This window comes from Gigantopelta aegis, chromosome 4, assembly GCF_016097555.1.
Source record: "Gigantopelta aegis isolate Gae_Host chromosome 4, Gae_host_genome, whole genome shotgun sequence".
NCBI lineage: Eukaryota > Metazoa > Mollusca > Gastropoda > Neomphalida > Peltospiridae > Gigantopelta > Gigantopelta aegis.
Genome location: NC_054702.1, coordinates 110417855 through 110432586, shown reverse-complemented (window position 1 = coordinate 110432586; position 14732 = coordinate 110417855). Strand labels below are relative to the sequence as shown.

The window sequence follows — 14732 nt, the reverse complement described above, 5'->3', positions numbered from 1 at the left end:
CTGAACCAAAATAATAGCCCTTGGTTAAATAATTGACCCAGGTATTCAAAAGTTGACACTGGTGAACACAACACTGTGTTAATATTGTTGCATAGCCAGATCAGCATCGGTTACACAAAAGTTCATTTTGCTGGTGAGAGTGAGCCACAGATTGTCCGTTATGGAGAGACCTGATTCTTCATTTCAGAGTTTTCATACCTTGCTGGTTTTTCTTCATCTCTTGTACTAGTGTCTTCTGTAAGGCAATTTCTCCCTCCAACTTGGCAGTTCTTCCTGACGCAATCATCTTTCCCAGTTCCTCATTCTCCTGAAGGAGCATGCGACATTTGGCCATCAGCCTCTTGCCTGTCTGACTGAAAATATGAGAATCTTATGCATAACATGAGTTGTCTAAAACATAAAAAAAAATCCTAAAAAAAATCTAGTGTCTTCTCCCAGCATGTTATGAGTCTAATGTGTCATGAATCTTACCTTCCTCACAAATGAAGTGCTGTAACATTAGCATTTTGAAACAATTAAATAATACAAAAAGTTAATTATTTTTTCAAATACAAAGATCATAGCACTGACCTCGCTGTTTAAGGCTGATACTACTGGCTTCCCATCGCTAACCTTGGACAAGTTCAAGGAGTGGAAATTTTAGTTCTCCTTAGCATGTGAATAATAATAATAAAAACTAGTACTACAGAAGGACTAAATATCAATGCTCAATAAGGTAATACCTAAAATGGTTCCCCATAATCTAAGTTAGAGGACCAATTATCACTTCCATCATTTTTTCTCATGGCTAGTACTGTAGCAACAACAGAACTTCAATCATTATCATTACTTTGGAATTATATTTTTTGTTTTCATACATATTTGCTTAAAACATACAATATCCTGGCAGGGGGAAAGAAAAAGAATTAAAGACTAAAACAATTGTCAAGATATAACTATAGTAACTATAATATTAGTCATATGACATAAGCCTGACTTCACTTGTTTACTTCAGACTACATTTTCAATAACATACTTTCATATCATCAGTTTCAATACAGTTTTACCTCTCCAAAAAACAAGACAACAAAAAAGAAGAAGCAAAAAACAAAAAACAAAAACAAACCCAAACCAACCCAACAACATACCAAACTGTCAATTAAGCAACTGTTACTATCTGCTAATAATCAGTTGAAAACTTTATGATCTTTTCTTTCAATACCATACCCCACCAAAACACTATATTATATACGTATATCTGTTTTCTGAATCAAAAAGTGGTACCGATATACATACACAAAAACACACAATACAAAATAAAGGTAATATTAATTCTATAAGAGTTGCATTTTCCATTTCCATGTAATGTTTGTCACTTACGATGTCTTCAAATATGTAAAACACTATAAAGTGTTAGCACATTATAATTTAGGTTTTGGGGAGCCATTTAAGATATTACTTTATTTACACTAGCAGGCACTACTAACCAGAAAAATTAAAATCATAATTTCTCACTGAGAAATTATTATGCATTGGTTTAACGTACAGTATTATTGGACGATTTTACGCCTACAAACTAATGACTTTGCCTATACTAAATATGTCATCACAATGATGTCTAAGTTTTTATTGTTAAATCTGTAATTTAAAAAAAAAAAATTGACAGCATAGAAACTTATCTGTGATCATGAATAAAATACAGTCAGAATAGTGTGTAAAGTTGTCCTCACTGTTTTTATATAAATGTAGTAATAATGAAAATAGAAAAGAAATGTTTTATTTAACGATGCACTCAACACACTAGATTTACAGTTATATGGCATCAGACATATGGTTAAGGACCACACAGATATTGGAGAGGAAACCCACTGTCGCCACTACATGGGCTACTCTTTTCAAGTAGCAGCAAGGGATCTTTTATATGCACCATCCCACAGACAGGGTAGTACATACCACGGCCTTTGATATACCAGTCGTGGTGCACAGGCAGGAACAAGAAATGGCCCAATGGGCCCCCAGACTGGGATCGATCCCACACTGACCATGCAACGAGTGAGCGCTGTATCACTGGCCCCTAATGAAAATAGAAGGTTCTTAAAGAAAGAAAAAATGTTGAGGTAATAAATAGAATAACAAATTCAGTACCAGTTATTATCAAATTTATGTCTCTAAAGCTTTTGACAGCTAAAAGTTATTTCACTTGGGACATAAAATTGATAATAACACTGAACATTGATATTTAACGCTTTTGTGTAAAAAAAATATATATAAAGTCTTGAACTTGTCTCAGGGGAGTAATGAGGAGCCATAATTATTGCTCCCCTTAGATGCAAAAGTCTGTTCACAAGGTTCTTGGAATTTTGCTACTATGTGATTTTATAAATGAAGTGTTAAGTAAAAAGTAATTTTATATGAAAGATTATCAGGCCTCTGCAAATCGAAAATCATGTGGCCCATTTATCGGTTACACAAAAATAAATCCAGGTACCCCATTTCCTCTTTCTGTTACCCGTTCATATCCATGTAAATGGTGCTCCAAATTCTGCGAGAACGAAACGACCATTCTTGCAATTTTCAAAGGCCTGGATTTCCCCACATACCTTCAACATTGCTGTTACAAATATGTCCAAGTAATATTTTTAGTTTTCGTAACTGGAACACAGATGATACAGCATAAAAAGAAGTGGGAATTGAATGCATAAATGCATATAACCAAATATTGGTGACAAGCTTGAACTTCACTCTTGGTATGTTGTGCACAATAAATGTTCATAAAATTCTGTAATATACACCATTCTTTTCTTTATTTTAATTCAGTAACCAGATCCATCATGTCTTTCCTGTTCTAAAAGATGTCTTTTATAAGAAAATGTAATTATAGTCCTTGTGTACTGAAATGGTTCCTATGAATTGGCATGTAACTTTATAATGAATAAACATATTAAATTTTAAACCCATACCAATTCAGAATACTATTTTTAGAAAAAAAGGTTAGTGTACATAACTAGGGTTTTTTTGGTTTGTTTTTTCACAATTACCATCAAACTGTACAAGTTATTTTCTTTTTCAATACAGGTATGAAGACAACAGCCAAGATAAAGCATGTGCAAAGATGTACCTTTAGTCTCTGTGTACTTACTGCATTATCGATTACTTCAGTGACAATGCAGGTAAAGCTGCATATCTTGGCAGTTCTAGCATTTGGTTTTATTCTTGTATTAAAAAGAAGACTTAATCAATATAATCTGATGATAATTTGCTAAGAAACTTTTTGTATATATACCCTGATATATTTTTAAAAATTTTTTATTTGGGATTGTAAGTATTTAAAACTTAATGTGTTTTAAATGAACTGTAACCTTATTTATTATAGAATTACATGCCAATTCATAGGTTCCGTTTTAATGCAAAGTGTAGATCAATCAAATTAGTGATAGGTCTTTTCTGTTGACAATGCGTTTGTTTATAAGTCTATACTTCCCTATCTACAAAAGTTTTACATGTGCATATTCTTTTACATACTGGTGTTCATTTAGACTTAAATCTAAACTATGTATGAAAAATACTCCACACCATAAAATCAGCAAAATTCCATGCTCGTCATGACAGAATAACCCAACAATGCTTTTAGAACAAGTGTAAACAGTTTTTTTCATTTCACCGCAAAAAATATCTAAGAATGTCCAATCCCCTGAAAGCAAACCATTGTGTCGTTGTTATAAATACAGTCAAATGAAATTAAAGCATTGAAAAATCAGACCTGACTTAGTCACTGTATGCACAACACCATCCACAATACTAATTTTTTTTACTAAACTTAAAGGTGATAAAGTTGAAAAAAACAAATATGTGCACACTGGGGAAGAAGATTCAGTTGTTTTTTGGTGTTTGTTGTTTTTTAATTCAATACATTACTGCTAATATTGTTATATCTGGGTGCAAATTAAAAAAAAATAGTGGGTATCATTTATGTTAGAAGCAGCTTGATTTTGAACATTTATCTGCAAATAGCCATATTCATAACCTTTCTCTCCTCAAGACAACTATAACAGAATGTATTACACAAGTTACTATCTATTTTAAGAGAAATGGTGGAATTATTTGCTATGTGTCGCAGGTGTTCATCAGAGGTTCTTCATCTTCCTGTCATCTATATTTAAAGAAAGCTTCAACTGAAAATTAAACCATGACATTATGCCAAGTCACTAAGGTTAAATCACAATTTACACAATTAGCACAAACGAAAGGAACGCTTGTTTAACAGCACCAATTTAAAACTACAGCTATTTTGAGTTTTAACATATGCCTGTTGTGACATAGGACTAGATAAAAATAGGAATCTATTCCTTCCACACAGACCACACTTACCAACCAGCAACAAGATTCTTTGGTATGTATTTTACCAATAGCACATACCATGGCTACTCATATACCAGTTGGGGAAAATCTAACAGGTCAACCAAAGACAACTGATCCTAAAATCTATTGCTTCTTGGGCCGCGTCTACCACTGAGCTACATTCCATAATAATTTAAATAATCACACACTCACACTCACTCACTCACACAAACAAGTACGATAAATGTCTTATTAATTAATTATAGACTGACTTTACTACATGTGCTAATTTCGCTTTAATTTTTTAATCAATTCCACGTTTAACAAGACAAAAGTATTGATGTAATTTCTAAACATCATGGTGACACAGGGAAGATTTTGTTCAGAATTGCGTCGCTATTCGCTTTGCAAGTTTCAGAGATCGCTACATAATCCTTAATGCTAAATAGTAGTGACTAATAAATTATCAGTCAATTAACAACTGTTTATAATAAAAACAAAATTAAAACTAAATATTCCCTGTGACATGCCTTTTGCAAACTATTACGTAAAATATGAAAGCAGTCCATGCAAATTGTGAACCATAAACATGAAAAAAATGATTCCCTATTGAATGAACACTCCAGCAATTGTTGTAAGATCTTACACACTAACAGTGCACACAAGGAAGTAAACAGATGGTATTACATTGATCTATGTATGTCAAGTATGTACCATTCCATACACAGACTGCAATATTGACATGCTCAACAAATATACAGAGATACAAAGCAGACATGAATAATAATAAAGATAAACAATGACCTTGAATATTATACATCCCACATTACTTCCAGTCAATATGTACACATTCATAGTGCAAGAAATAGACCGGGTAAGAAATATACACAGAGAAACAAAAACTTGATGTAATTGCTTTTTGGGAAGGGCAGTAGAGCAAGAAGTGAACAGAGATGCAACATGAGAACTGCTTTAACTAGATTGTGTATGAAAGTTACTACTAAGTGCATAACTAAGAAGTACAAATTTATAAAACCCTATTTCTAATTTTCGATTGTCTACTTTGAAAGTACATTTAAGGAGCTATGGAAACATGTCCAATAATTTGGTTAAAGACATATATTAAACTAACAAAATAAATAAATGCTTTTCAAACAAAACAAAACTGGCCATGTTTAACCAACCAAGATCTGAAGACCATTATTTTGACCGTTAAGAACAGATCACAAGCATATTTTATGGGTTTTACAAACTTGGGCTTACTGGCCAAATGATAACAACCAATTCACTTATAAAACAAGCTTTCATTTGTGCCAATTCTGCAATAGATTATCATATACTACTGTTAAACTAAGTACCAAAGCACTGCTTACCTCAGTTCAATGAGGCAAAAACTAATATATTTCTTAGTTATAAAACCAACACCGGAGACTTGCATATTCGTTTGAACATAGCATTCAATGGCAATATGCTCAACTTAGAAAGCTATAAGTTTTTAAAACATTTTTTCAAAATGTTTTATAGAACTAGTAGCAGATGGTGATCTAATTTATTCCTGTTTCAGAGGTATGTATTAACCTTTAGAGTGCTGGAACCACACAGTGTACTGCATGCATCTGTTGCAAAAATTAATCCAGTTTTCTAAAGGTTAAATTGAAGTGTCAAAAGAGTTTTCAATCAAAATCCATCTTCTTGACAAATAAACTTTAATTCTCAAAAAGAAAATATTCAGGTTATTCAAAATTAACATTTATTTTTACACTAATTAGAAAATTAGCTATCAGATAGTTTCTTTTAAAGATTTCAGTTCACTAAACTGTCCGATTATGTTATTAAAAGCACTAATATTCAAAATATATTGGCATCTGAAACAGGGTGTGACAAGAATATACAGAAAAATATGACTGGAAGAAGCACAACTTATGTTTTCAGACACTTAGTTATACATCCTGACTATTAAAGAGCAGTAATGCAAAAACCAAAGTTCCTGCAATAACAAGAAACTGAGTAAAAACTGAAAAACGAACCACACACCTGCTTCCTCTTCTTCACCATCCTCTCTCCATACCCGTACCTTAGTTTTGCCTTTTGCCTCTGAGTTCTTAACCCCTAAATGTCTCAAAATGACATCCCAACAAGAATCCAAATGTTCGCTTACAATGTTCATGTTGAAATGTAAAATAAAACCCCTGATTGTTTAATTGTTAACATTGTTCGCAACACTTACTAAACATGGATTTAAAAAATGTTTCTTCATGGTGCAAAAGTCAATGACACCCACCAACAAAATCTGGCACCAGGCACGTTGTTTGCCTGACATGCATAAAGCATGATAAGCAAACAACATACAGCTAGAGTCATTATCGGTTTCTATAGGCACTGCAAACTAAAAGATTAAAAATAGAAGTAAAAAAAAAAAAAGCCAAATGTTAAGCATGGATGTTTTGTTCTGGTCAGAGGGATAGAAAACGTGGGAGATCTGTATGTCCACTTGACACTGGAAAGCAAACGCGATTTGCCGTCTGTTCAAGCTGGGTATAGGCATGACTTCTGGAGCCAGAGGACCAGTCAGTCTGAGTGGCCAATCGAGTCACTGCATGACTACTGTCGACACCTGCCGAAAAAAAGTCTTAAGGAGAGTTTTGAGTCTTTCCAAGTGTTTGTATCAAGTCTTAAAAATGTTTTCAAGTTGTCCGGATATGTCCGGTCAGTCTATAAATGTTACCGGAGTAGGATATACACCTGTCAGGTGTGAACTTCCATGCGCTCAGTTCATTTTGAGTTTGCTTCAGTTTGTCCTTGCTATCGTCCACTTCCTTGGACATTCTCTGGAATATGATGTTAAGTGCTGGGTCCAGCATCATCGATCGTAGCTGGGCAGTGTTCTGTGAGTGGGCTTGCTTCATCTCACTTATCTGGGTCTGCAAATGAACATAACTTTTATTCAGTACTTTTTCTGAGGGAATGTGATAAAATATGACAAAGATAATTCCAATCATAATTTACTTGTTACAGACTTTAGCACTTAAGTTATTTGTATAGTTGTTACCATGTATTATAACATCTGTCAAGAGATTTAATCTTTAGGAGATTGCTAATGAGAGATCTTGTAAGACCATATGAATGTAAATTGCGATATATACCTCTTGCAGTGCATTCGCTAAATCATATTTCCTGCCATTTTGCACAAGGCATGGCATGGAATAATGACTGCAAATCTGATAATAAATTTGACCATTTTACTAATAATAAAAGGAGCAAAATATAATTCACAAACTACTGTCAAATACTTTATTTTCATGATTTAATGAGTCCACAAGCATTTATTTTCGTGAATCTTCCATTCAGGTAATAAAACAAAATATGAAGTACCGATATGAATCTTTTTATTGTTTACAATTTAATATTGTAAGTATACGTTGCATAACGTGTTAAATGAGTGCAAAATTTGTTTTGTTCAAAATTGGTAGAAAAATAGAACCTTAAAACAAACAGAAACTCGAAGACGCAATGCTAGCTCAAGTTTAATTTAAACAATATTTATTGCCCTCAATACAGCTTACAAGCAAAATCTTGAGTGTGTATTATGGGTATGAATATCGTATTACTATACAAGCCCAGACCAGATTTGTTTGGGTCCACATTTTTAACATACTGTGATAATGCATGTTTACTTTCTTCATTTAAAACGTGCTTTTATGTGATGAATTGATCGTCTGCATTTAAGAAAGAAAACCATACAAAAAATGTTAATGTTAGTATTGTTTATTATCATGTATGTATTTGGACATTCTAAATTGAAAATTTTCAGTCTTGCATTGTTACTACAAGCCTCATATTGTAGTAAATAAACATGTCTGGTTTGAACGAAACTACTTTAAAAAGTGTTTTTCAAGGTTTAATAAAAAAAATTAAAATACATTCCACACGAAATTAAAGGCTGATAAAAATGGGACAAATTGAAAAAACCCAAATAGTCTTGTTCAATCAGACCAGAGTTGGGCCAAGATCTCGTTAGTTTCCATTTCACATGACTAGTGGTAACAATGCAACACTTAAAACTTTAAATTAAAAAATCCCCCCAAAAAACAATAAGTACAGAAAACTACATTATAAGATAATAAACAATACTACATTTTGTATGGTTTTCTTTCGTAAGTGATTACATTATAAGATAATAAACAATACTACATTTTGTATGGTTTTCTTTATTAAGTGATTACATTATAAGATAATAAACAATACTACATTTTGTATGGTTTTCTTTATTAAGTGATTACATTATAATATAATAAACAAACTACATTTTGTATGGTTTTCTTTCGTAAGTGATAGAGATGAAGCAACACGTTTAAAAAATGGAAGTAACCATCACAGTATGTTAAAATGTAGAGTGTAAATAATCCTTGGTGGGCTTCTACAGCGATACTATACTCATAGTTCATATTGAGCCTTTACATTAAAGGTTTTGCCTGTTGGTCAATCACAAACCATAGTGAACAAGTATTTTGACAGTAATAAATAGTTTAAATCAAATTTGAGCTAGCACTGTGCCGTAACATTTTGTTTTGTTTTCAAGTTTGTTTTTTATAACAAGTTTGATGATTACGAAAAAGCTCACATGCTAGCCTAGGTATCATATGTAAGCTTACGGTATTTTGTAAACAATAAACGTCAAAATTATTGACTGCAGTACCGGTACTTCAGGTTTTAAATTTTTTGTATTGGGAGAAGGCATGGCGGATTCGCGAAAATAAATACTCGCGAACCGACTCATTTTAATTAAATCGCGAAAATAGAGGTATTTCGCATTCCTATTGCACATGCGCGCGAAGAGTAACGTCCCTTGACAAAATAGGCTGAAACTAGTCTATTTACAAATTGGGGGGCGTGACAGACAGGTTGTTATGGGTGACTTGAGTAGCTTCGTAGGAGACTTTTAAACTTTGGCAACTAACATGTACATATTTCGAATTAGATGGTATAATGGCCGTAGAAAACGGTCCGCTGAAATTTACAGCGGAATGGTTCAAATTAAAGGGACATTCCTGAGTTTGCTGCATTGTAAGATGTTTCCGACTAATAAAATATTTCTACGATTAAATTTACATATTAAATATATTTTCTTCTTTAGAATACCAGTGTCTGTATATTCAATGTGTTTCTGATCGTCTTAATATTTGTAAGAAGCCCAGATTGGATTTTGTCTTCAAATAACTTCGTACATAAGAAAAAACAATATTTTAGGAAATAAGATGAAATTTAACATAGTACAAATATTAGAACGATCAGAAACACGTTTAATATACAGCCACTGATATTTTATGCAGAAAAATATATTTGATATGTAATTACAATCGTTAAAAAGTCTCCGTTAGTCGATAACATCTTAAAAATTGCTGCAAACTCGGGAATGTCCCTTTAAAAAGCAGTGCAACAACTTGGACAAAGTCTCTGCGACTCGTACCCGAGGGTTTTGATAACGCCAGATTAAAAGACTATCTCGTAAAAAGTATAAACAAAACAGTTGACAGATTCCATAGGTTATGGCATCGACAGGTTATAGCATCGATCGATATATATATTTGAGAGAGAGAGACCAGGATTGTAAAATATTAAAGCCAGAGCACAGTTCGCAATTGATGATCAAATACCATGCATTGCAATTGTTTTATAACTTAATACATAATACTGAAGTTAAATGTTAAACGTTACAGCCAGATTGTTAAACCGCGGCCTTTAACTGCTCTAACATACAACATGACATACTAAGTATGCCTATTCTTAATACCTTATAAGCAGCTGATTGTTAGACAAGAATAAAGATGCACTGTCCTTTAAAATAATTAGGGTTATATTTAAGCACAATACATCTCAAAGTTTATGACATCTTCGAAGCATTTAGTACTGTGGTACTCTATAACAAAGTTTATGACATCTTCGAAGCATTTAGTACTGTGGCACTCTATAACAGAGTGTGTTTGGAATTAAATCCATAGCCTGGTAATGCGCGTATTTAACACCTGACATCATTTATATGTGATTAATCGTCAGTGAGCTCAGAAACATCCCTAGAATGCGAACCCAACCTTTTGACCAACATAATATTTGTATAAAGTTTTGAAGATTTCCAATACAAGGAAATGTTTTATTTAATGACATACTCAACACATTTTATTTACGGTTATATGGCGTCGGATATTCCAATATAATAACCAATTTGGTAAACAAAAACAATTTTGTGTCTCTAACAAAAATGTATTTATATTTTTTTTAAACCTGAATTTTCATTTACAAAAACTAGAATGTGGTTGGTATATTAAAATGTATATTGGCAGTCTATAACTATTGAATTTTCATTTACAAAAACTGTGGATGGTATATTAAAATACATATTGGCAGTCTATAACTAGTGAATTTCATTTACAAATACTGGAATGTGTTTGGTATATTAAAATGTATATTGGCAGTCTATAACTATTGAATTTCATTTACCAATACTGGAATGTGGTTGGTATATTAAAATACATATTGGCAGTCTATAACTATTGAATTTCATTTACCAATACTGGAATGTGGTTGGTATATTAAAATGCATTTTTGCAGTCTATAACTACTGAATTTTCATTTACAAATACTGGAACGTGTTTGATATATTAAAATACATATTGGCAGTCTATAACTATTGAATTTCATTTAGAGAGAGAGAGAGAGAAAGAGTACACACACACACACACACACACACACACACACACACACACACACACACACACACACACACACACACACACACACACACACACACACACACACACACACACACACAGATATATATACAGTCAAACCTGTCTTGAGCGGCCACACAAGGGAGTAGATAAACGTGGCCGATTAAGACAGGTTGCCACATATATAGTCTTTAAAACATTTGTTGTTTCTTGTTTTACCGTCTGTACTGCTAATTAACGGATTTGTGCTTCATAGTTGACTATAAATCAACTTTTGACATGTTGTCTCCTTCAGAAATAATGCAAATAGAATATATTAAATTAACAGTTCTCCACAATTTTGTTTTCTTTTTCCATTTAATTATTTAATTCCGACTTCATGCGATGTATTGTTATAGTAAGTGAATCTACAAATGTCAAGTGTAGCCTGCCCAGAGGCAATTAGATGCATGTCAGATTCATACTTCCTTAATTGATACACAGTGGAGATGTCGGGACTGAATGGGTACTAGTATTCCTGAAGGTGTGAAGATCAGTTATTTGCTGCACCTTATCGCTGTTGTTAAAATATCCCTTTTATATAAGAGTAAAACTTTACTGTGGCCGCTTAATGCGGGTATTTTAGCGATTTGGGATCCGATTTAGGTGGCCGCTGGCCGCGTTAGACAGGTGACCGCTTATTACAGGTGCATTTACATTATAAATCGTTTGGGAGGAAAAAAGTGGCCGTTTAAGGCAGGTGACCGCTGAGTACAGGTGGCCGCTAGGACAGGTTTGACTGTATATATATATATATATCAGAAGGTGTTTTGTTGCAATTTTCTTAGTGTCTATCTAATTGGGAAAAGTTAAAAAAAGGAACTGATTTTATGCTGTTACATAAAGTGGGAATTTAAAAAAAGGGGGATTTGAGCGGGGGGGGGGGGGGGGGGGTTTGAAGGTAGGTGCCGTTCTGTTTACCCATACACACATTTTTATACAGTGTCAACATGAACGCATTGGGTATTATACAAAATATATTTATTTTCTTTACTGTTAATGTGTTTTCCACCATATCTAAGTATATAAAATACTAGACGGACCTGTGTAGGAACGTCCTGTACACAGCCGTCATCACTCTCTATATATTCATATATCATTATTATTATTATTATTATTTAAGGAGTGTCTGTTATTTCTTTTACGTTCATCGGGGTATGAACAAAATAAATCATCCGTAAATTGTGTGAATCGGCGAAGCCGTTCTCACATAAGTTTGCGGATGATTTTTTTGTTCATACCTAGATGAACGTAAAAGTAATAACAGACAATACTTATAATTAAATTTGAAACACACTGAGTAATAATAACATTAAAAGTTCATATATATATATATATATATATATATATATATATATATATATATATATATATATATATATACAAAATATATATTTATTTATTTTATTTACTGTTTACTACCATATCTAAGTAGAGAATACTAGACCGCCCTGTATAGGAACGTTCTGTACATAGCTGTCCTGTCTACATATATTTTTTATATATTTACACACGCCACGTTATATATTTTATTGAGTATAATTCGAAATATACATATATTTTCTTTATATACAAAATATATATTTATTTTCTTTACTGTTAATGTGTTTTCCACCATATCTAAGTATACTAGACCGCCCTGTGTAGGAACGTCCTGTACAGAACCGGTAAGGTTTTGGTCCCTTATGCGTTCACTGGGTTTCCTCCTACAAAATGTACCGAACAAACCCTCGTACTTAGAGTAACATTAAAATTGTTTTCTACGTGAAACGATTACCCACAAACGTTTCCGATATCCACTGGCTGGATATCGATGGAAGGATAATGAATTTCCCGGACATATGCGATTGGAACAGTTAATAATTGAACAATGGTCGTGGCCTCCCATTGCTTTTGCACCCCAATTTGCAGATAGGTCTATTTTGGCGAGATCTCGCGGTTTGCGTCCTCGAGTAACTCCGCAACAGGCACATGCGCAGTGGAATGAGAAAGAGGTCTATTAAGTAGTTTACAGTACATTTTCATCAGCCTATATTTTCGTGTGGAATTTATTTTCACAATTTTATTCACACATGAAAATAAAGTATTTTACAGTATTGGGATATGAATCGTAATTCATGTCCAAACAAAATCTTTTTAAAATCTTAACTGCTGTAAAAATCACAAAATTAAAAAAAAGCCAATGAAAATAATATCTTTACATATCAACATTATTTTATGGATTTATAAACTTTTCATAAAGTTGTAAACTTGCAGTTTAATCCAGTAGTCTACAGGTTATTAGCAAAAATAGCAGTGATTTTAAATGACATTGTGTAATAACCCGGTCAGTATTTTGTGGCAACCTGTATATGGGTTACCAGTCACTATGCATATTTCTCACTTTACATTTAGATACTTACACTGTTACAGGCCCTTCAAGATTTGAAAATCTCAATAAACCATTTATAGGTTACACAAACCAAATTCAGGAAACCAATTAAATTTTTGTGTAACCCATCATGATGTCCTGAATTTAATGTGCAATTATAAAATGGGTTACACTAAACTGGACTTGCACGAGCAACGTGTGAATGAAAACATTGTTATCAAATTTTTTAGAGCCTGGTATTAAATTATATATTAAGGTGCTCATTTATGTTTTTGTTCTATTTTTAATAATAACACTGTATTTGGGATATTAGAAATATTCATAAGTGCAACACAATCTCAGGCCATAGGATTTCAAATTCCATGGGAAACACTTTTTTGCTTCCGTGCCTTATGTCCATGGGAACCCATCAGAAACTGTTTTTAAAAATAATTATATGTATTATTTTCGTTGAATAGTCGTACTCATTATCATTGACAACAAAATCTCTGTTCTGTGATTTTACCGACACGGTACCGTAAACGACTGTTTCTGTGAAATCCAAAGGCCTGTAATCTAATCAATGAAAAAGACATACCAGGCAATCTTGAAGCTCTTGTTCCTTATTAGCCAGACGAAGAACAAGTGTGTTCTCTCGTCTTCCCTCCATGTTCTGCTGCCGAAGTTTTCCTTCTGACTCCTGCACATCATCGTCATCATCACCTGAATACAAGAGCATCTTGATTATAACACTATTCACACTAAACTGCACACAATTTAAACCACACCTAAACATACAACCTAGGTATTAGTCAGGTACAGAAAGTAAATTTTTAGTAGTTTTTAGACAATAGAACTTGAAGCAGATGAAATGTCCAATTTCAAAACATTTCAAACCCATAACCACCTAGTAGGGACATTTGACTGTTTATGGTTTGTTTCGTTTTTATTACATACCTTCAAATTATTTTCCAACAGAGTCTGTCATTGAGGTTGTTTTTTTTAATTAAAAAAAACCCCCAAAAGAATTAACCGGTTATATAAGTAAGAATAAACAATGAAAATATCTTTTCATGTTAGCTTTACTGAAATTAGAATATTAGTAACATTATTTGAGCAACACCAAAGACACTATTTTAAGCAATCTTGGGATTAATAATATGCTCTAAAATACTGAATTTAAATCCGATACTTACCGTAAAGGGAAATATTTTTGCGCACTAATATTTCGCGATTGGCACCTCAAACTAGAAATTTTGCTGGAAATAATTTTGTGATGACACCATCAGTGGAAAGAAGAA

General features: G+C 32.9%; 1 protein-coding gene across 2 annotated transcripts in view; it reads right to left on the bottom strand.

The window, feature by feature from the left end:
- Nucleotides 1-14732, bottom strand: part of LOC121371752 (pre-mRNA-splicing regulator WTAP-like) — a 30827-nt gene that overhangs the window by 4161 nt on the left and 11934 nt on the right. The window contains exons 5-7 of one of the 2 annotated variants that reach the window (XM_041497878.1): nt 14030-14154; nt 7060-7238; nt 199-353 (exon numbers count right to left, since the gene is read on the bottom strand). In XM_041497878.1, coding sequence (XP_041353812.1) covers nt 199-353; nt 7060-7238; nt 14030-14154 — 459 coding nt within the window. Of the gene's footprint in view, nt 1-198; nt 354-6344; nt 6999-7059; nt 7239-14029; nt 14155-14732 lie in introns of those variants that run through there. The other variant, XM_041497879.1, reaches the window with a different exon arrangement.